This window comes from Silene latifolia, chromosome 6 (assembly GCF_048544455.1).
Source record: "Silene latifolia isolate original U9 population chromosome 6, ASM4854445v1, whole genome shotgun sequence".
NCBI lineage: Eukaryota > Viridiplantae > Streptophyta > Magnoliopsida > Caryophyllales > Caryophyllaceae > Silene > Silene latifolia.
The window spans coordinates 100,532,989-100,555,588 of NC_133531.1; the positions used below are offsets into that span (position 1 = coordinate 100,532,989).

Below are 22,600 nucleotides of genomic sequence, written 5' to 3' on the forward strand. Positions count from 1 at the left end.
GCAACTCTTATTTGTCATGGCCAATGAGGCCTTCATGGATACTTGTCATGGGCCAGCTTTGTAAGCTCTCATTCTTATTGTGAAAAATTCCATGCTCTCCGAATAGAGCCACTTCAACATTATCCGTATCTTTCTTCCAATTGGGTGGTGTTTCATTGCCCTTCTCTTTAGGATTTCCATCTTTCACTCGTTCTTTGAATGGGGATTCCACTTTCTTCTTGTCACCTTCTCGGCTATAGTGATCAACCATAAAGCATGGCTCAAGCAAGTTGGGAGCTCTCATAGTCTTATCAAGATTAAAGGTGATTGTTTCATCACCAACTTCAAGTGTGAGCATCTCGTGCTTTACATCAATCAGCACTCCGACGGTGTGTAGGAATGGTCTTCCTAGAATGATTGGAATATTGGAATCTTTCTCCATATCAACAATAACAAAGTCCACCGGTATGAAAATTTCCAATTCTCACGGGTACATCTTCCCATACCCCAAGTGGTTCTTTGTTGTTCGGTCCGCCATTTGCAGAGTCATGTTAGTGAACTTGAGTTCTCCCACTCCTAGCCTTTCACATACCGGATATGGCATGACACTCACACTTGCACTTAGATCACATAGTGCCTTGTTGATTGTGGTGTCACCAATGGGACATGGAATGGAGAACCTTCCCGGATCTTTGAGCTTAGGTGGGGAATTCCCTTGAAGTATTGCACTACTTATCTTTGTGAAAGCGATGGTCTCCAACTTCCTAATGGACTTATTCTTGGTAAGGATGTCATTCATGTATTTTGCATAGGCCGGCACATGGTTGATCAACTCCGTGAATGGGATGGATACCTCTAGGTTCTTCACAATCTCCATGATTTTCCAAGTTGCTCATCTAGCTTGGGCTTGGCTTCGCGGCTTGGAAACGGAAGTTTAATCACAATAGGTTCTTTTTCAACCTCTTTGGCCTTCTCTTCCTTTCTCTTCTTCAATGAGTCATTGGTAGTTGGTTCCACTACCTTAGGATTTCTCCTCAATGGTTCCATCACATCTCTTTGCTTGACACTTTCCTCAATAACATCCTCTTCAATTGGATCCTTAGGTCCCTCATATCGTGTACCACTCCTCAAGTGGATTGCATTGATAGTTTTATATCTTGAAGGAGGATTACCTTGAGGAGGTATTGTCCTTTTTGCCTATAGGAACTTGAAGAGGCCGATTGGGACAATTGTGTTTCCAACATCTTAGTATGAGCAAGGATATTGTTGATGGTAGTGTCTTTGGCTTGGCTATCTCTTTGCATTTGAGCAAAGAAATCTTGTTGGCTCTTTTGCATTTGAAGGACCGCTTTTTGAACATCAAAAGCTTGGTCATTGGATTGGTTTTAAGAGGGTTGGTTTTGGAATCCTTGGTCTTGATTGAAATATGGTCTTTGAGTAGGATTTCTCATTGGAGGTGGGGTGTATGTTGGTTGAGGATTTTGAACATTTTGGCTTTTGTATGAGAGTTTGGGTGAAATTTGGTGTTTTTATTGTAATAATTGGAGTAAAGGGTGCCATTCTTGTATGCTTGGAAAGCATGCACTTGCTCACTTGTGCCCCAACACTCTTGTTGATCATGTCCCAAAGTTCCACAATTCTCACACACTCCATTTGGAATAGAAGATGTTGCCACCATGGCATTGACATTTTCATGTTGCTTGGATGATTGAGAGGCTTCATTCATCTTGGCTATAGCTGTCTCAAATTTCAAGTTCATTGTGTCAATATGGGAGCTTAGTTGGGCACCCAAATCGTCACTCAATTGTGTGACGGAGTCAACTTCATGTCTCCCTCCCCTAGTAGCTTTTCTTGGCCTACTATATTGAGAGTTGTGAACCGCCATCTTCTCTATCTTTGTCCAAGTTTGGTTGTCATCTACCTCGGTGAATCTTCCATTAGAACCCATGTTGAGCACATTCCTTGAATCTTCATACAACCCATTCTAAAATTATTGGACTAGAAACCATTCGCTTAGCTCGTGATGAGGACAAGAGAGACATGTATATTTGAATATTTCCCAAGCCTTATATATAGACTCTTCATCTCTTTGCTTGAACCCGGTGATTTGGGCTCTTAATATGTTGGTCTTCTCCGGAGGGTAGAACTTCTTGTAAAAGGCAAATGCTAACTTCTTCCATATATCAATTCCAAGAGTGGCCTTGTCTAAGCTCTTTAACCATTGCTTTGCGGCTCCGATCAAGGAAAAAGTAAACAATACCCATCGAATTTGGTCTTGAGTTACCCCCGTTAGGGAAATTGCATCACAATAGTCACAAAAAGTCTCCATGTGTAGATGAGGATCCTCACTAGGCATCCCTCCAAATTGACTTCTCTCAACTAATTGTATGAATGCGGATTTGGCAATGAAATTACCGGTTAAGTGGGGTGGTGTTGGAGTACCATTGGGTAGGTTTTCCTCGGTTGGTACGGAATGAGATGAAAATTTAGGCATTTTAGGTTGATTTTATGGTTGGTTTTGAATTGGGTTCTCCTCTCCTTGTCTTACAAAAGGGTTGGTAAACTCAACACTATCCGATTAGATGATACCAATGTCCACAAGTTCTCTAATGCGATCCCGCTAAGTGTTCACAAATTAAGATGTGGTCGTTGGTCACGGTCGAATCAAAACACAATTTATAGCTCCACAAACAACTCTACAATTAGTAAAGAGGCAAGTAAAGGTCGGATCCCAAGGGACGGGAGTTGAAATGAGATTTCTATTGTAACTAGTGGTGTCTAAGGGGTGTCACAAATTGGGTTGATGTAGAAGGTCACTAAACTAGAATAACAATGAAAATAAACAAGCAAGACGAATTAAAGGGGTGTAAACAATTGATTAAAGGCACTAGGGTGTCATGGGATCATAGGGGAATCATGGGATATGATCATACAAACATGTTCTCAAATTATAAGCAAGCAATTATTGTTGTGATGGATTGAGTTGGGTTATATCTTACAATCCTAGGAAAGTTTGGGTCCCGGAGCCGAATCGATTAGATTGTACAACACCTACAAGTCGACTTAATCTTCCCTACTCAACAACATGCATGGTCTAATGAGACTCGAGTTGGGTTATGTCTTACAAGTCTCATTGAAAAGGTAGAAGATGATAGTAAATGCAAGGATTCATAGGCTTAGCATTTCATCAAATATAATATGTGCATGAGTTGAGATCAAAACAAGCAAGCAAATAAAACATGAAAGCATATTAATTTAAGCATGAATCATTCCCCATGTTGGTTTCCCCTAATCACCCATTAACCCTAGCTCAGAGACTACTCACTCATTATCATGTTGATCATGCTAGCAAGGTTGTCAATCATACCAACAATATAAAACATGATGAATAAATGAAAGTAATTAGCAATAATTAAAAAGGGATTAAGAGATTATACCTACTAATGATTCCAATAATAAAGCAAGAATAATAGAAGTACTTGATGTTTGATTGAGAGGTTGTCAATCTCCCAATAATAACCCAAATAATCTTCAATTACCCAAAATAAAGGATGAACAAGAGAGAGATTAAAGAACTAAAACTTGGATTAAAACTTGATTAATACTTGATTACAATATTGAAGAGAGATTTGATTGATATTAACTACACTAATTATTGATAAGAAGAACATGCTCCTCTAATTAGACTAATGGGGTATTTATAGTGAAAATTAGGGAGGATGCATTAGGGTTAACTAAGGGCTAAACTAGTAATTACACTTTTTAAGTTGAGCAAGGAGGACCCGGTATTTTCTGAGAGAAGGGCTTCTCTTTTCGTAGCTTGAAGAAGACAATCCGTGCTGTGAAGAAATTCGGGCGGAATAGGGTCGGGACGGGCGGATTGCACCGTTGGAATCCGAGCGGATTTTGGGGAATCCGGGAGGATTGTTGAGGGGGAATCCGAGCGGATTATTGAGGGGGAATCCGAGCGGATTCAGGCAAGGACGCTCGGATTGTGCTGGGGCTGGACGGACGGATTGTTGACAATCCGCTCGGATTGTCAGTCAGCATAGTAACTTCTTCTTTTCTTCCCTTTTCTTCATAAATTCCTTGGGGATTTCCTTGGGGACTCAAGGGTCTTTCCTCAACATTGCTCTTCTACTATGATATGTACAAAGGCCTTCTAATCTTGTCTCTCCTTGATGCTTGGTCATTGAATTCGATAAATTTAGTCTCGTTTTGCCATGAAAATGCAAGATTCTTACTTCTTTCCTACCAAGGGATCAAAATCTCAAAGAATATGCAAAACAAAGAACTAAAGATAAGAAATGACCCAAATAAGCACTAAAAAACATGGAAACAAGGCTAATTCGGGGGCTAAATATGCGCCAATTATGGTCACATCAAATATCCCCAAACCGAACCTTTGCTCGTCCCGAGTAAAGAGGTGACAAAGGCTAGGACCAATACTAACCTATCCTAATAATATAGCCGATATGAGACAATTAGCGGGTCTCACTCCGCCCCTTCAACTCACAACAAGGCAACCATGAGGTAGGATGCCTTCTTGCAAGGCAAGGTGGGTCTTGCCAAAATGGCGACACATCCAAACATTAAGCACACAAAAACACATAATGGATGCATCTACAAAAAGAATAGCCACTCCCTCATTAAGTGGCGGAAATTATCTACAAGGGAAGCAATTCAAGGGTACACAATCCTTCATAGATGCAATTTGTCCAAACTACTAAGCCTAGAAGGATACCAATAAATCACCTCCAAATTGTGTCAAGCTAGGGTACCTTTGTCCTCAATCGTTAAATGCTTTTGTCAAGAGTAGACTCCCTATGGTGTTAGAAACACTGGAGGATCGCGGAATTCCCCCTCTTGCCTAGACAAGAAGAAGGGTCGTCCCCTCTCTACCATGCACAAAAATGGATATGATGGATAAAGGGCTCAATAAATATTTGAGTTTCACTTTGGGAGTTTGCTTTTGTTTTTGTTTTTCCCCCCAATTTCTTGTGGCATATAACATTTGAGAACACTTTCTTGCCATTTCTTTTGATTTTTGGCATTTCAATACTTGACAACTTTTTTGCATTTCTTTTTGAACATTTTCAAAGTCACCCCAATTAGTAACGAGGGTGCCTTGTATTTGAAGCTTAGGAGTTCTATTTTTGCTCCTCTTTTCATTTGATGCATTTTTGCAAACTTTCTTTCATTTTTCATTTCATTGAACTCAAATTGATTTCTTTTTGTGCCCATTCCCTTTTGTTGACAAAATGTATGGTAGAACATGGATGAAAGATGGTTGCATGGTTTCAAGGGTCACCTTGGAATAAACGGTAGCCAAGGAGTTATCACACCACAAGGTACTCTTGACTAGGCCTTAAACCATGGGTCAAAGGATACTAGCATGACACATCCTAGGGTGTTTTACAAGCATTCTAACAAGCAAAGTCTTAAGAACAAAAAGCATCTACTAGGGCCTATATACACTTGTCAAGCTTCCCAAGTAGACGGTTTCGCAAAATTTTTCTAACATGCAACTACATGCCATGATGCAACTAGTATATAAACATCCTAATGCAAATGATTCTACCAACTAATATGACAAACAATCTAAATGCAAGTCCTAGATTCACATTGTTATACCGCATCAATCAAAATAAAGCCACATAGTCATTAACATAAAGAGGAAAAAGGAGATTGGAAAGATCATACCATGCGGTCTTCAATATCCTCATGTCTCGGATGTGGCGTAGTCAATCAATGTGAACAAGGATAAAACAAACACAATATATACGAGACAATATATACAAAGGTAATGAACTTGTTTTTGGGTTTTTCAATTTTTATGATTTTTGAAAATTTTCAATTTTTTTTGGATTTTTTGAATAAGAGTTAAATGTTAGAATTCCCATCCCCACACTAATATGGGCATTGTCCTCAATGGCCAAAATGATGGAAATTATGCAAAGATGATGCATGATTTCTATACTAAATGCAATCTACACTAAGCTATGCTACATGATGCATGGTTTTTGTTATGACGGAGAGGATAATTTAGATTACCTCCCGTTGCGTATGCATTAACTTCCCCAAATCAAGTGAGACACTATTGCTAATGTCCAAGGATGGGTATAGTTCATGCACACACTATGCTATGCATGAAACTAATTTGTCATTTTGGATTTTACAAATGGGAACAATAGAATGAGAACACCTCAATGTTACCGAGGTGTGAGTCCTTTGATGTTGCTAGGACTACTCCAACAATGATCAAAATTAAATAAAATACAAAGAGAGAAATAGACAAACCATGAGAGTGTAGGAGTCTCCAAGGCTTGCTAGTCCTCCATCATGCTATCATCATCACTTCCCTCATGAGAAGTGGTGACATTGCCACTTTCCTTGTCATTTTCTTTTTCACTTTCTTCCTCATCTTTATCTTCATCATCTTCACCATCCTTTTCTCCTTCACTTGCTTCTTCCTCAATATTATCATCAACTTCCTCATCATTTCCAACAACCTCATTGTCACCCAAAACGACCCTAGATGCACCCGGAAATAAGACTTCTCTATCCGCCCAACTAGGCAAAGGACAAGATTGATCAAGGAGTCCTTGCCTAGCTAAATGTAGGAGGGGTGGATATTGAGCCAAATAAGCATTTTTCCGATCTTCATAGGCTTGCTTGTGCATTGCTTGCATGAGAAGAGTCACATAGTCTTTCCCAACTTCAACTCCTTCCGGCTTGAACTCTTCATACTCAAAGGGGTAAGGTGGTATGACAATGGAAGAGGAGGGAGCTTCAAGATCACCCTTTTGTTGTTGAATGATATACTCGGCTTCTTCGGAAAGGGGAAGTAGATAATTGGTCCGGTGGACGCTTAGACGACAAATCTTCGAGGGCAAGGTGAACGATCTAGCTTCACTAGTTAGCCATCCATACTTAGTGTCAAGGGGGTTTTGGGCAACCCACTTGAACTTGTGAATCATAGTATGCATATCAACAAGATGGCCACCCTCCTTTGCTTTGTACTTGTTATCCTTATTGAAGTTAGGATCAAAGTGCTTAGCTAGGACCGTGACTAGGCCGCCATTGACAATAACGGTCGTGCCCTTCTTCCCACTATCGATGTTGAGCCATCTATCTACCAAGAGCCTCAAAGAGTTGTAAGGCTTGGTATGAATTCTTCCGATATTCAAAGCCGATTCAAGGAGAATAAAATCAAGTCTTGTGAAATGATTGGTGTCTTTCCTAGCAATTATGGTATTTCCCACAACCTTGTGCCATACTCTTATGCCCGGATGGTGGACCAAAAGAGCACGACTCGCATGAAAATCCTCAAATTTCTTTCCGGAGATTGCCTCCCAAAGAGGCTCGGGGTCATACTTTCCATAATGCTTAAGATAACGCGATTCATCACTAAGACCCAAAATTTCACCCAATTCCTTAAAGGTAATGCGTCTACTAACATTAGCTAGACGAAACTCGAGATTTTCTCTATTCTCAACTTTGGTGACTTTCAAAGAACTTAAAAATTCCAAGGTAAGGGAGGGGTATGTCAATTCCCTTGTTTCAAACAATTTCTTTAACCCCATGGCATTGAAAAAGGCTTTTGTTTGTTCAAGAACACCCAATTTTTGTAAGGTATCTTCACATATGAATTTGGTGGATTGTAATGACTTCATAGCAAACTTGACAAAGGTATTTCTATGGGTATCGGAAATAAAAGTTACCTCCGGATAATGCAAAAGTTGGTTAATTACCGGAGTAGAAGGTGTTGTTGCTCCCATAGAAGGTTGTTGTTGTTGTTGCACTTCCAAGTTTGGTGTTGCTACCACCATAGCCAAAGCTTTCTTTGTTTGAAGAGCCTTTTGCCTTTCTGAGAGTGCCTTAGCCTTTGGTGCCTTTGTTGCCTTTGTTGCTCCCTTAGTCCTTGCCATTGATGAACTAACCAAGAAAAGAGTTAAAAATCTTCACTTTGTAGTATGCCCAAATCGATTTGAAGGTGAAAGGCTTTGCCTTTATGAAAACAAAAATCGACTCAAAGGTTGAAGATTTTGTTCTTGGTTTTGATTTTTGTTGAAGAAGGAGTGATTAATTTGTTGTTGGAAGGATGGTTTGGTTTGTTTTTGTTGAATGTTGTTGAGGGTTTTTGTTTTTATGATGGAGAGGATGAGGGTTTTGATGTTGTGTGTAGTGTTTATGAATGAATGAATGAATGAATGAAGGTGGGAGGGGTTTTAAAGAGGCCGAAAATTTCGAATCTGCAGGGGCAATCCGTGCGTATTCTTCACAATCCGTGCGGATTTTGCTCTTTCTGGGCTTTGCAAAGCTCGCCTAAAGACGGGCGGATTTGTGACAATCCGCTCGGATTTGCTGAACACGGGACGGGCGGATTTGCTCAAAGACGGACGGATTTCTATCTAGAGAAATTTGCTTGTTTTCCTCAGCTGCAAAGACGAACGTCTTTTTCCCAGGACGGACGGATTCTTCAAGACGGGCGGATTTTCAGAAATCCGCTCGGATTCTTTAATAGTCAAGAAAATTTCAAAATTCAGCTCAGTTCAAGACGAGCGTCTTTTCTGCAAGACGCTCGGATTCTGTAAGACGGGCGGATTCTTGGGAATCCGCTCGGATTCTTCCTCTGTGTACACGGATTCAGTTCCACCCGTGCACAGCGCATTTCCCTTATCATTCTTTCATTCTTTCTTCAAGTCTTGTGTTCTTCATTGTGGGGGCACTACTAAGGCATGGATAGCCTAGGCAATTGCCATCCCCACACTAAGGTAAAGCACTACACATTAATTGAAATTGTTAGTCCCTCCCTCACTTCTCTCTTACATGACAATTATTTTGATCAAAGTAAATAAAAATCCAAAGATGACAAAAATGCAATACAAGAATTGAAATGTAAGTTAGGGAGTTAGAAATATTTACAAGTGGTGGTTTAGGGAGGACTCCACCAAACTCTCATTCTTGATGAGATGTCAAGGGGGCATGTCCAAGGTGTTGTTGATGTTGCTCAACACCTTGAAGAAGTAATCAAAGGCTTGTTCATTATCATGGTAGAGGTTCTCAATGGACCGTGGCTCTTGTTGTTGATCATGATCGATGGCATGTCCAATGTAGGGATTAAAAATCCCTTCAAATTCGTCGTCCTAAAGACCACAAACTTCGTTGAGTTGATCATTGAAAATCTCTTGCTTAGATAGAGACAACTCCCCCAATTTCTTCTCTTGGCCAATGAGGCCATCCTCTTCTTCCTTGGTTGATTTTGATGAGCTTTGCAAGCTCTCCTTGTCACTATTCACTTGCTCTTTGAATGGAGCATCTTCAATTTTCTTCTTCCATTGGAGTTCCGATTTCTTCTTCTCATCTTTTCGGCTATAATGATCAATCATGAAACATGGCTCATGCAAACGAGGAGCTCTCATAGTCTTGTCAAGATTAAAAGTTATGCTTTCATCTCCCACTTCTAGAGTGAGCTCACCATGTTTCACATCAATTACCGCACCGGCGGTGTGTAGGAAAGGTCTTCCTAGGATGATTGGAATGTTGGAATCTTCCTCCATATCAACAATGACAAAGTCCACCGGGATGAAAAACTTCCCAATTCGCACGGGGACATCTTCCCATATCCCTAACGGTGTCTTCGTCGATCTATCGGCCATTTGGAGTGTGATGTTGGTGCATTTAAGCTCTCCCATCCCCAACCTTTTACTCACCGAGTATGGCATGACACTCACACTAGCCCCTAGATCACATAAGGCTTTGTTGATCGTCGTGTCGCCAATGGTACACGGTATTGAGAAGCTTCCCGGATCCTTTAACTTCGGAGGCGAACTCCCTTGAAGTATTGCACTACTCACCTTAGTGAAGGTGATAGTCTCAAGTTTCCGGATCGACTTCTTCTTTGTGAGGATATCTTTCATGTACTTCGCATAGGCCGGAACGTGATTGATTAATTCCGTGAAAGGAATTGAGACTTCTAAATTCTTCACAATTTCCATGAACTTTCCAAGTTGATCATCAAATTTGGGCTTGGCTTGACGACTTGGAAAAGGAAGTCTAATCACAATGGGCTCCTTCTCCTTGGCCTTGTCTTCATTTTTCTTTGAACTTTCTTCTTTTGATGATTCTCCATCTTTGGAGTTTTGCACAATTTCTTCCTTTTCACTAGCTTCCACAACTTCATCCTCAACTTGCTTCTTCGGTGCTTCATACCTTGTACCACTTCTCAAGTGAATGGCACTAATCTGTTTCATGTCTAGGGGATTACTTTGAGGTGGTAATTACCCCCTTTGTCTTTGTGAGCTTGAAGATGCTAGTTGAGTCAATTGTGTTTCCAACATCTTGGTGTGAGCTAGAATGTTGTTGATGGTGGTTTCTTTTGCTTGGCTATCTTTTTCCATTTGAGTGAAAAATTCTTGTTGGTTCTTTTGCATTTGGAGGACCGCTTTTTGGACATCAAAACCTTGGTCATTTTGGTGATTGTAAGGATTTTGATTTTCGTAACCTTGGTTTTGATTGTAAAAGGGTCTTTGATTTTGGTTTCTCATGGGTGGTGGAGTGTATGTTGTTTGAGGGTTTTGAACATTTTGGCTTTTGTATGAGAGATTTGGATGGAATTTGGTGTTTTCATTGTAAAAGTTGGAATAAGGGGTACCACTCTTGTATGCTTGGAAAGCATTCACTTGTTCATTTGTTCCCCTACATTCACCTTGGTCATGTCCCAAAGTTCCACAATTCTCACATATCCCACTTGGGATTGATGAGGATGCCGTCATGGCATTAACATGATGCTTCGATGATTTTGAGTTTTCCTCAAGTCTAGCCATAGCTTGTTCAAACTTCAAGTTGATTGTGTCAATGTGAGCACTAAGTTGAGCACCCAATTGAGTAACGGAGTCCACTTCATGCTTTCCTCCTCTAGTAGCCTTGCGAGGTCTACTATATTATGAGTTATGGACCGCCATTTCCTCAATCTTGTTCCATGTTTGATTGTCATCAACTTCGGTGAACATTCCATTTGATCCCATATTGAGAATGTTCCTAGAATCTTCATATAAACCATTCCAAAATTGTTGCACCAAAAACCATTCGCTAAGTCCATGGTGAGGACATGAGCGACAAATTCCTTTAAACCGCTCCCAAGCTTCATACAAAGACTCTTCATCCCTTTGCTTAAAACCCGTAATTTGAGCTCTTAGCATGTTGGTCTTTTCCGGTGGGTAGAATTTTTTGTAGAAAGCTAGAGCCAACTTCTTCCAAGAATCTATTCCAAGGGTGGCCTTATCAAGGCCCTTCAACCATTGCTTTGCGGTGCCGATTAAGGAAAAAGGAAATAAGACCCATCTAATTTGGTCTTGAGTCACGCCCGTTTGAGAGATAGCATCACAATAATCGCAAAAGGTTTCCATATGAGAATGAGGGTCCTCACTAGGCATCCCCCCAAATTGGCTCCTCTCAACTAGTTGGATGAAGGAGGACATGGCAATAAAATTTCCGGTGAGATGTTGCGGTGTAGGAGTACCATTTGGTAGATTCTCCTCGGTGGGTATGGAGTGTGACGAGAATTTTGGCATTGTAGGTGGATTTTGTGGGGTATTGTGTAAGGGTTTTCTTCTCCTTCTATTGCGAAAGGATTGACAAACTCACTAGTGGGTTGAACAACTTCACCAACACCTCTCAAATTCCTCCTAACAAGTCTCCTATTGTTCGTCAAGGTTCTTTCGATTTCACGGTCAAAAGGTAACAAATCACCTTGTAACCTTCTAGACATGCAAAATATCAAACAACTCAAAAACAATTAGAACAAACCTTGAGGAGTTTTAATTCCTCAAGGCGAAGAAAGACACAACTAATGACAATAAAAAGAAATCTAAATCAAACAAACACCGTCCCCGGCAACGGCGCCATTTTTGATGCGATCCCGCTAAGTGTTCACAAATTAAGATGTGGTTGTTGGTCACGGTCGAATCAAAACACAATTTATAGCTCCACAAACAACTCTACAATTAGTAAAGAGGCAAGTAAAGGTCGGATCCCAAGGGACGGGAGTTGAAATGAGATTTTTATTGTAACTAGTGGTGTCTAAGGGGTGTCACAAATTGGGTTGATGTAGAAGGTCACTAAACTAGAATAACAATGAAAATAAACAAGCAAGACGAATTAAAGGGGTGTAAACAATTGATTAAAGGCACTAGGGTGTCATGGGATCATAGGGGAATCATGGGATATGATCATACAAACATGTTCTCAAATTATAAGCAAGCAATTATTGTTGTGATGGATTGAGTTGGGTTATATCTTACAATCCTAGGAAAGTTTGGGTCCCGGAGCCGAATCGATTAGATTGTACAACACCTACAAGTCGACTTAATCTTCCCTACTCAACAACATGCATGGTCTAATGAGACTCGAGTTGGGTTATGTCTTACAAGTCTCATTGAAAAGGTAGAAGATGATAGTAAATGCAAGGATTCATAGGCTTAGCATTTCATCAAATATAACATGTGCATGAGTTGAGATCAAAACAAGCAAGCAAATAAAACATAAAAGCATATTAATTTAAGCATGAATCATTCCCCATGTTGGTTTCCCCTAATCACCCATTAACCCTAGCTAAGAGACTACTCACTCATTATCATGTTGATCATGCTAGCAAGGTTGTCAATCATACCAACAATATGAAACATGATGAATAAATGAAAGTAATTAGCAATAATTAAAAAGGGATTAAGAGATTATACCTACTAATGATTCCAATAATAAAGCAAGAATAATAGAAGTACTTGATGTTTGATTGAGAGGTTGTCAATCTCCCAATAATAACCCAAATAATCTTCAATTACCCAAAATAAAGGATGAACAAGAGAGAGATTAAAGAACTAAAACTTGGATTAAAACTTGATTAATACTTGATTACAATATTGAAGAGAGATTTGATTGATATTAACTACACTAATTATTGATAAGAAGAACATGCTCCTCTAATTAGACTAATGGGGTATTTATAGTGAAAATTAGGGAGGATGCCTTAGGGTTAACTAAGGGCTAAACTAGTAATTACACTTTTTAAGTTGAGCAAGGAGGACCCGGTATTTTCTGAGAGAAGGGCTTCTCTTTTCGTAGCTTGAAGAAGACAATCCGTGCTGTGAAGAAATCCGGGCGGAATAGGGTCGGGACGGGCGGATTGCACCGTTGGAATCCGAGCGGATTCTGGGGAATCCGGGCGGATTGTTGAGGGGGAATCCGAGCGGATTGTTGAGGGGGAATCCGAGCGGATTGTTGAGGGGGAATCCGAGCGGATTCAGGCAAGGACGCTCGGATTGTGCTGGGGCTGGACGGACGGATTGTTGACAATCCGCTCGGATTTTCAGTCAGCATAGTAACTTCTTATTTTCTTCCCTTTTCTTCATAAATTCCTTGGGGATTTCCTTGGGGACTCAAGGATCTTTCCTCAACATTGCTCTTCTACTATGATATGTACAAAGGCCTTCTAATCTTGTCTCTCCTTGATGCTTGGTCATTGAATTCGATCAATTTAGTCTCGTTTTGCCATGAAAATGCAAGATTCTTACTCCTTTCCTACCAAGGGATCAAAATCTCAAAGAATATGCAAAACAAAGAACTAAAGATAAGAAATGACCCAAATAAGCACTAAAAAGCATGGAAACAAGGCTAATTCGGGGGCTAAATATGCGCCAATTATGGTCACATCATTCTCCAATACCCACAATTGTTGAAGTCCCTCTAACGGTTCTTCTAATATTTGTCAATGTTCTCTAAATCTCGGGATCAATAGGCAAAGGTTCGCCTCGTGATCTCCTAGACATGCAAAAATCAAACAACTAGAAAACAATTAAAACTACCTTGAGGTGTTTGAATTCCCCAAGGTTAAGAAAGACACAACTAAAAACAACAAATGATAACAATTCAATTGAACACCGTCCCCGGCAACGCCGCCATTTTTGATTCGGTTCAAACTTCATCATCTAAGCTTACCAATCAAAACACTATTTATAATCTCAACAAACTACTCTTAGTAGAGCGGTAAGTAAAGATCGGATCCCAAGGGACGGGTATTGTATTAATTTATCGGTTGTAGAAAGCTATGTCTTTGGTGTCACAATTTGGGTTTGAGAGTTGCAATATAAACTAATTGACAAAAGGTAAATAAATGAAAATAAAGCAAGGCAAGTAAATGGGGTTTGTAAACAATTGAGTAAAACACTAGGGTGTCATGGGTTCATAAAGGGAATCATGGTGAGATCACATAAACAAGTTTCATAGACGCAAGCAAATTATTGTTATAGTGGAATCGAGTTAGTTTATATCTTACAATTCCTACGAAGTTTTGGGTCTCGGAGCCGAGTCGGTTAAGACTTTACAACCCCTAGAAGTCTCTTAATTCTCCCTATTCAACTATATGCATGGTCTAAAAAGCCTTGAGTTGGTCTATGTCCTACAAATCTTATTGAATGGATAAGAGATTTATGCTAGGTTGTCAAACAAGCATTTTATCAAGCATAACATATGCATAAGTTGAAACTACAACAAGCAAGCAATCATATGAACTTATTAAGTAAAGATCTACCCCATGATTTGTTGGAATATGTGTCCTCCGACAATAATGCGATCACAATTGTCGATCATATTGATCACATATTTAAATCTCATAACAAGAATACGAAAGGGATGATACATTACATATATATAGTCAACTGGTCCACACATATCGGTAATGATTGGCTGGCTAGAGTTTGACATTCCTGTCGTACGACGGTGGTGATCAGTTGATCCCTTGAGGTCACACCTAAAGGACGATTCCCTTAATTGAAAAAGGGTCCTATAACCCCTCTACCCACCGGTTTTGACATGGGACAATTGAGAGATTTTTCTCAAATTTTCATTCTCTCATGTTTTTATGAAAATACACAACACTCTCTCTCTTGTTCTTCATAAAAATTTTTTTTATGAATCTAATTTGTACAAATCAATCACTAATAATACTAGTAGTAGTATATGAGTATTAGTAATCGATTTTAAGGTAAACCACATTACAAATATTTAGTACATATTATTTTGTGGGATTTTGGGATAGTCTTGGGTGCTACTTATTGGAGGGCTTCTATTTTGAAGTCATGGATGATCATCCTAATGTATTTTTAGCTCAAGAACAAATGAAGGTAGGAGACCTTCATTTGTGCCCATTTGGCCGAATTCTTGATGGTGAGAAAACGATTTTCTTCTCTTATTTATGTTTGCATGCATAAGATCTAGCTTTTATTTTATGACTAAATAAATCTTTTCATATATGAATATGTATATTAATGAATTCTAACATGATTAAGTCCCCTAATCCCCCACTAACCCTAGTAAGGAGACTACTCACTCATGATCATAGAAAACATGCTAACAAGGGTGTCAATCATATTAACAAGTCTAAACATGATGAAGGAGTAAAACAATAAACAAGGATTAAGTAAAGATTAGAGAAATTGTACCAACTTAAGATGATCAAATATAAAGTAAAGAATAATAGAAGAAATCTTGATGAATGATGAAGAGTTGTCAATTCTCCAAAAAACCCAAATAGTCTTCAAATTACCCAACTAATTCTAAGAACACTTGAATAATTAAAGAAAGATTAAGATGTGATTAAGATTTAATTGTGTAATTGGATTGTATTAATAACTTGGATTAATCTAAGATAACAAGCTAATATGGTAATCTAACTTGGTAAAACTTGGTAATAATCTCCTAGTACAATGGAGTATTTATACTAAGTACAAGTATTAGGGTAACTAAGGGCTTAGATGATGAATAAGTCCCTAAAATGAAGATTAACGCCTTACAAGTCGTTCATGGAGACGCTCGACCTGCCCTTGTTGGACGCTCATGCTGTAAAGGAAAACGCCCGTCCTGCTTATGGGACGCTCGGGCCGAGTCTTAGGACGACCGTCTTTCTCATCAAAATGCTCGGGCCGAGTTTGGGTTGCCGGTCTCAAGGGTCAGTTTGGCTTCTTCTTCAATTGGCTGCCTCATGATCCGTGGGGATCGTTGAGGAGCCTTGGGGGTCCTTCATCATTGCCCAAATACTTGTTTTATTGACTTAGGCCTTTAGTATTGGTCTCCCCCTTGTTGCTTGGTCGTTAGATGTAATCCATTTAGCTCCGTTTTGCTCCATAAAAGTAAGGTTAGCATTCCCCTCCCACCAAGGACACAAAGCCTCATAGAATATGTAAAGTAGGAAGCTAAAGATAAGAAACGACTCTAATTCATGCGAGAAATCATAGGAACGAGGCTAGTTAGGGGACTAAATGTGTGTAAGTACGAGTCACATCAAAGTGATTGAGCGACTACCGTACCCGGTTAATGTTAAAAGTGTGTGATGTTTTCTTGGTCATGCAGGGTTTTATCGTCGCTTTATTAAAGATTTTTCAAAAATTGCTCAACCACTAACCCAACTTCTCCATAAAGATGCCCCTTTTGTGTTTACTGATAAGTGTGTTAAGTCTTTTGACAGGATTAAACAGGCTCTTATCTCAGCTCCAATAATCCAGTTTCCGGATTGGAATCTACCTTTTGAGATTATTTGTGATGCCAGTGATTATGCTATTGAAGCCGTTTTGGGTCCAAGAAAAGATAAAGTGTTGCATTCTATTTATTATGCAAGTAAGACTTTAGATGATGCTCAAATCAATTATGCCACTACGGAGAAGGAGCTTCTTGCGGTTGTCTATTCTTTAGACAAGTTTAGAGCCTATCTTGTGGGTTATTCTAAGGTGATTGTTCATACTGACCATGCAACATTGAAGTATTTATTGGCTAATAAAGAAGCCAAATGAGACTTATTTGTTGGATTTTAATATTAGAAGAATTTGATTTGGAAATTCGCGATAAGTCGGGCGCAGAGAATGTAGTTGCAGATCATTTATCTCGTCTGAGATTTGCAGGAAGAGATTTATTGCCCATTGATGATTCTTTTCCAGATGACCATCTACTTGCTATTACTACGGGCACTCCATGGTTTGCTTATTATGCTAACTATTTGGTTGGAGGTATTCTTACTCCTGACTTATCTTATCAGCAGAAGAAGAGATTTATGCATTATGTGAAGCGGTATTTATGGGATGACCCATATTTGTTCTGGGAGTGCGTAGATGGTATTTATAGACGGTGTATTCCAGAGGGTGAGGTACATGCCATTCTCTCTCACTGCCACTCTTCTTCTTATGGTGGTCATCATGGTCCATCTAGGACTTTTGCTAAGGTGAATCAGCCGAGTTTCTTTTGGCCAACTATCTTGAAAGATGCTAGTAGTTTTGTCCGTTCTTGTGATGCTTATAAAAGGATGGGTAATATTTCGCAAAGGCATGAGATGCCTCAAACTGGGATCTTGGATGTGGAGATTTTTGATGTTTGGGGTATTGACTACCAGGGCCGTTCCCTACATCTCATGGAATCAGTATATTTTAGTAGCTATTGATTATGTCTCTAAATGGGTGAAAGCCATTGCCACTACTACTTGTGATGCTAAAGCAGTTGTCAAGCTGTTTCAAAAGATTATTTTTCCGTAGTTTGGAGTCCCTCGTACAAGTATTAGTGATGGGGGGTAAGCACTTTAATGAGCGTCATCTTAATTCTTTATTGAAGAAATATGGCGTTACACACCGTAGAGGATTGGCCTATCATCCACAAACTAATGGGTAAGTGGAGATTTCCAATAGAGAATTTAAGTCATTCTTGGAGAAGGTAGTGAGCAAGAATAGAAAATATTGGAGTCGTAAGCTTGATGACACCTTATGAGCTTACCGATTGGAGCATCACCGTACCGTCTAGTCTATAGCAAAGCTTGCCATCTACCTGTGGAGCTCGAGTACAAGGCTATGTGGGCTATAAAAGAGCTAAATATGTATCCCTCACTTGCGGGTGAGAAGAGATTGATGCAGTTGAACGAGCTTGATGAGTTTCGACTGCATGCCTATGATAGTGCTCGAGTATACAAGGAGCGAACGAAAAAGTAGCATGATAAGCACATCTTGGAATGAGAATTCCATGTAGGCGAAAAGGTATTATTATTTAACTCTCGTTTGCGTTTGTTCCCAGGTAAGCTAAGGAGTAGATGGTCAGGACCGTTCACTATAGTTTAAGTGAACAAATTTGGGTTAGTTACACTGCAAACTGACAAACGTGTGAATTTTAAGGTGAATCGGGCAATGTTTGAAGGTATATTATGACGGTGCCTATGTTGGGGTGATAGAGGCCGTTGACCTCTTCACCATTGATTCCTCTTACTGATGAGGTAATACGGTCGTGCGGGACCACTTAAACCAGCGCTATCGGGAGGCATCCCGAAGTTTTACATGTAATTATTTTTTAATTTAGGAATTTAGCCGCATTTAATTTCATTTAAATTGCTGTATTGCGTGTTTTGAGCAGATGAGGGAGAGAATTTAACATGTTTGTGAAGTATTTTTGCAGAAAAGACGGAATATAGGCAAAAAACTTGACGTGTTGAGATAAAGACGGAAAAATGTGAGTACTTGATCGAGTCTGCTGGCACTCGGTCGAGGAACATGGGTTCTAATTCAATTTAATTAAATGTTGAGAGTTGGACTTTTTGGGTACTAGATACTCGATCGAGTCTGGGTATACTCGATCAAGTATCCCCCCCTGAACCCAGTTCCGTGTTGTTAAAACTTTCCTACTCTACTTTTTTCTCTCACTTTCATTATTCCTTCTTGCTTATTCCGTCTTCTTCTCCTTCAATTTTCTCCCTCAATTTTACTCTAACTCCTTCATATCATCATCAAATCTAAAATTAATTTATGCTAAGTTGATTTGTTGCAAATTCATTCACTCCTTTATGCTTATTTGTGTGCTATGTGGTTCCAATTTCTTCAAGTAAGTGTCTCAAATTGCTCTTTATATGGTTCAAAATTTCCTTATTGTTGCCCGTTTCTCGTGTTTCTTGCCTTGAATCCTCCATTGCTCACATGTAATTGCTATTTCCTTGCTATTTAACCCATTATTTGATGAATTAAAAGCCTAATTTCGAAAATTTCAGAATTAGGGTTCATAATTTCGGGATAAGTTTTAGCATTAAATTGGTTGGTAATTATGTTTACTTGCTTGGAATATTCATTATTTGTCATATAGTTGCAACTTCCTTGCCATTTACATAGTTTATGTGTGATTTTCGATCCCAAAATCGAATTTTCTAACTCACTGTATCTTAAAAACGTGAGCTATTTTGGCATTAAAATTGTTTTGTAATTGTATGAATGTCTGATGTGACTCATATTTGAGCACATTTAGTCCCCAAATTAACCTCGTTCCCATGCTTTCTAGCATATATTAGGGTCATTTCTTATCTTTAGTTTCCCATTTTGCATAATCTTTGAGGTTTTGTGTCCTTGGTAGGAGAGGATCGCTAACCTTGCATTTATGGAGCGAAATGGAGCTAAATGGATCGCATCTAATGACCAAGCATTGAAGAGGAGACCGATACTAGAGGCCTAAGCAAATAAATAGAGTGAAATGGGCAATGATGAAAAGATCCTTGCATCCCCAACACAATCCCCGCAGATTGTTAAGGAGCCAAACAAGAGAAGAACCCTGTCCAAGGACTCGAGCGGCCCGAGCTCAGGACGAGTAGATCAGAGCAACGATCCGAGCGTCCCTGAGCAGAATCTAAGCGTACCAGGGCACGATCCGAGCGTTCCGACTGCGAGCTCGAGCGGATCTTCTTACAGGACAGTGTAGATACCCAGTATCTGCTGAGACTCCAACAAACACCCGATGATTATCGGACTACAACATGCTTTGGAATCGCGGCGTTTGATCGACAGTTTGTGTACAACTTTACGCCAAAAAACTTAAAACGATTTCGAAAATAACAAATTTCAACTTTTCAAAAGTACCTGAAGTGTTTAATGCATGACGACGGGTTCGCAATGACACTAATTAGAGTCAAAACCGACACCGGACCAAAAACCGACTCAAAATTCAAATCCCGACTCCAACAACGAGTCAAACCGAGTCAAACACAAAAAAATAAACCATTCAAATGCTTCCATGTTAAGATTTCCCCGGATCATGCATGGTCAAGTACCAAACATGTGCATACAAATCCTAGGATAGAACAAATCATGATTGCATTTGTGTGAAAGTAACAAGACACCTCGAAGACGTGCGACGTGGCTCGCGCTTCTTTGAGCAGCCCGGGTGGCCACGTCGCTCAAAACTCACACAACCACTCATTTTCTTATAAATACCCCTCAAATGTAACCATTTGAGAGTTACGCGAGTGTCCGCCCCCTCTTTTCTCCCTTAAAATTCTAGACTCGACTTCCTAAGTCACAATCCGACACGTGTTTACGACCTACCGATCGTAAACACAAGCCTTACACATTGTTTGGTACCGTGATCGTGCATTAAATCCCTTGACCGACCATTTCGACCACTACACCACCACTAAACTTAACAAAACACTCTTTTTACTTACTAAAACGGTTTTAAACCGAGTCTTTTCCGACCAAACGAGTTGATACACTTACGTCGGTTTCTCGCCATAAGCCAAGCATGTAAGTATGAGGGTGTAAAAATCCTTTTTTATCATGTCTTTACTTGTTTCATGACTATAACATGCTAAATCATGCATAACATGGTCCAAAACATGGGAAGAATGAGCCAAAACCGGACTTTTTGGTTGAGGCAGAGGCTACTTACGTAGCACATAGGCTCGCGCCTAAAGGACCCTGCCCAACCTAAAGTCCAATCCGTGTTTGGTCTCTTCTTTTCCCCTATTTTCATTTTCATATTTGTAATCGGTTTTTACCATTTCAAGTATTTTCAAACCATTTTCTACAAGTTTTAACCACAAAACATTTTTCACCCTTGGTTCTTAATACCATGACGGTTTAATCCGTGTTTCGGTGATAATATTTGGTTAATTACATTTAAAAGGTATTTTAAAACCTTTTATTTCATTTCTTTACATTTTGGAAGGTATTTTAAAGCCTTTTATCATTTCTTTACATTTTCAAAATAAATGTATTAGTCACCAACACAAAGTCATCCTTGGTTCTACATACCATGTCGGATTTTAACCCGAGTACGATGATGAGTATCGACTAATTATATTCAAATGAACTTAAAACAATTAGTTCATATTCATTTTCCAAACTATTCATGTAAAGCTTACAAAGTGTGGACATGGGCCACGTCTCGGTCAGTGGATTTGGGCCACCTACCGGTCCGTAGTCACGGGCCACCTGCACGCCAGGCCAATCTGTGGACATGCAGCGGTCTTTTGAAAGCCACGCTCGGTGGCGTTGAAATGCTTTCGACCGAATCGCTTTAGATCGGTCGGTTTCGTCTCGGTAAAGGTCTCGAAACGATTAGAGATTTTCGAAGTCGCCACCAAGCATTTGTGGGATGCTTGGAACCCGTTCGAATCCACTTTATACCTAGGTCATTCAAGGCAAAAAGCGGTGTTTGACATAGGCACTAAAGATAAGGACTCGTCCCCTTTTTAGCATTCTATGCCTAAAATGACTCCCGTACGCCCTGGATAAGGCCATCCACTATCCAAACGTTCTGAGTAAGGGGTGAGGGTACGTATTGGGAAGTCCTTTAATCGGACACCCAATCCCGCCTGCGTTAGGGACCTCTACTGATCGATCGTGGTTGTTTAATTGCAAGAGTTGATAAAACGGTGTAAATGCATGAATGCACATCCAAAAGTGTTAACCTAACATGTGAGCTTTCTAAGTCGATTTGTTAATCCAAATATCAAGCATAAGATGTCAAGTTGGATACAACTCAAGGACATATCCCGAAGATGCCTCAGGTATGACTCTTTCCTATGGCTGGCAAGCCTCAAAACGCACCGCCTTCAACACCGGCTGGCGAGCCTTTGCGCGCAAAAGATTCAAGGAGGTATCCCGAAGATGCCTCAGGTATGACTCCTTCTTATGACTGGCGAGCCTTTATACGTAATCTAATGGACTTTAAACGACCCGCATCGGAAGTCGACAGAGTCTAAAATGTTCCCGACGGCAGGTCCTTGACTCGAATTCCCGAGTCGCCTCAACGTCGCCCTTCCCGACGGCAGGTCCTTGGCTTAAACCTTTTTGAGTCGCCTCGACGCCGCAATGGTCTTCAGGTTGTAATCTTCGATTGACCTAGAGATCATACTTTGACTTTCGCCCTGTCCAAGCCTCAGTCAAAGTGGGGGCTCTGTAGATACCCAGTATCTGCACCTCCCAAAAACAACCCGATGATGATCGGACTATAACGTGTTTTTGATATGCGTGCGTGGATTGGCTATACATGAGATGGTTTTAATGAGCTATTCGAATATGAAAAATGATTTCAAAAGTTTTCTAACTTCATTTGCATTAAAATGACCCTACTTAGAGTTAAAACCGTCTTCGGTCCCAAAACCGACTCAGAAACCCGCAACTCGAATCAACCTGAGTCAACCCAAATATCGAATGTCAAAAATAATACCATTAATGTCTTCATCATGTCATTTCCATTAAAATGACCCTAATTAGAGTCAAAACCGACACCGAGCCAAAACCGACTCGAAATTCAAATCCCGACTCACACGGGT

The 22,600-nt window shown here is 39.9% G+C and overlaps 1 protein-coding gene and 1 non-coding gene across 2 annotated transcripts in view; both read left to right on the top strand.

Annotated features, from left to right (window-relative positions):
* The window catches only part of LOC141588401 (uncharacterized), a 98,091-nt gene extending 81,268 nt beyond the window's left edge, over positions 1–16,823 (top strand). Inside the window, exon 2 of the mRNA XM_074409845.1 lies at positions 16,502–16,823. Within this exon, the coding sequence (XP_074265946.1) occupies positions 16,502–16,823 (322 nt within the window). The remainder of the gene's footprint in view (positions 1–16,501) is intronic.
* LOC141589244 (small nucleolar RNA R71) lies at positions 11,077–11,183 on the top strand. Its single transcript, XR_012520193.1, has one exon. It is a non-coding gene; the product is annotated as a small nucleolar RNA R71 (small nucleolar RNA).
* Positions 16,824–22,600: the final 5,777 nt, after the last annotated feature.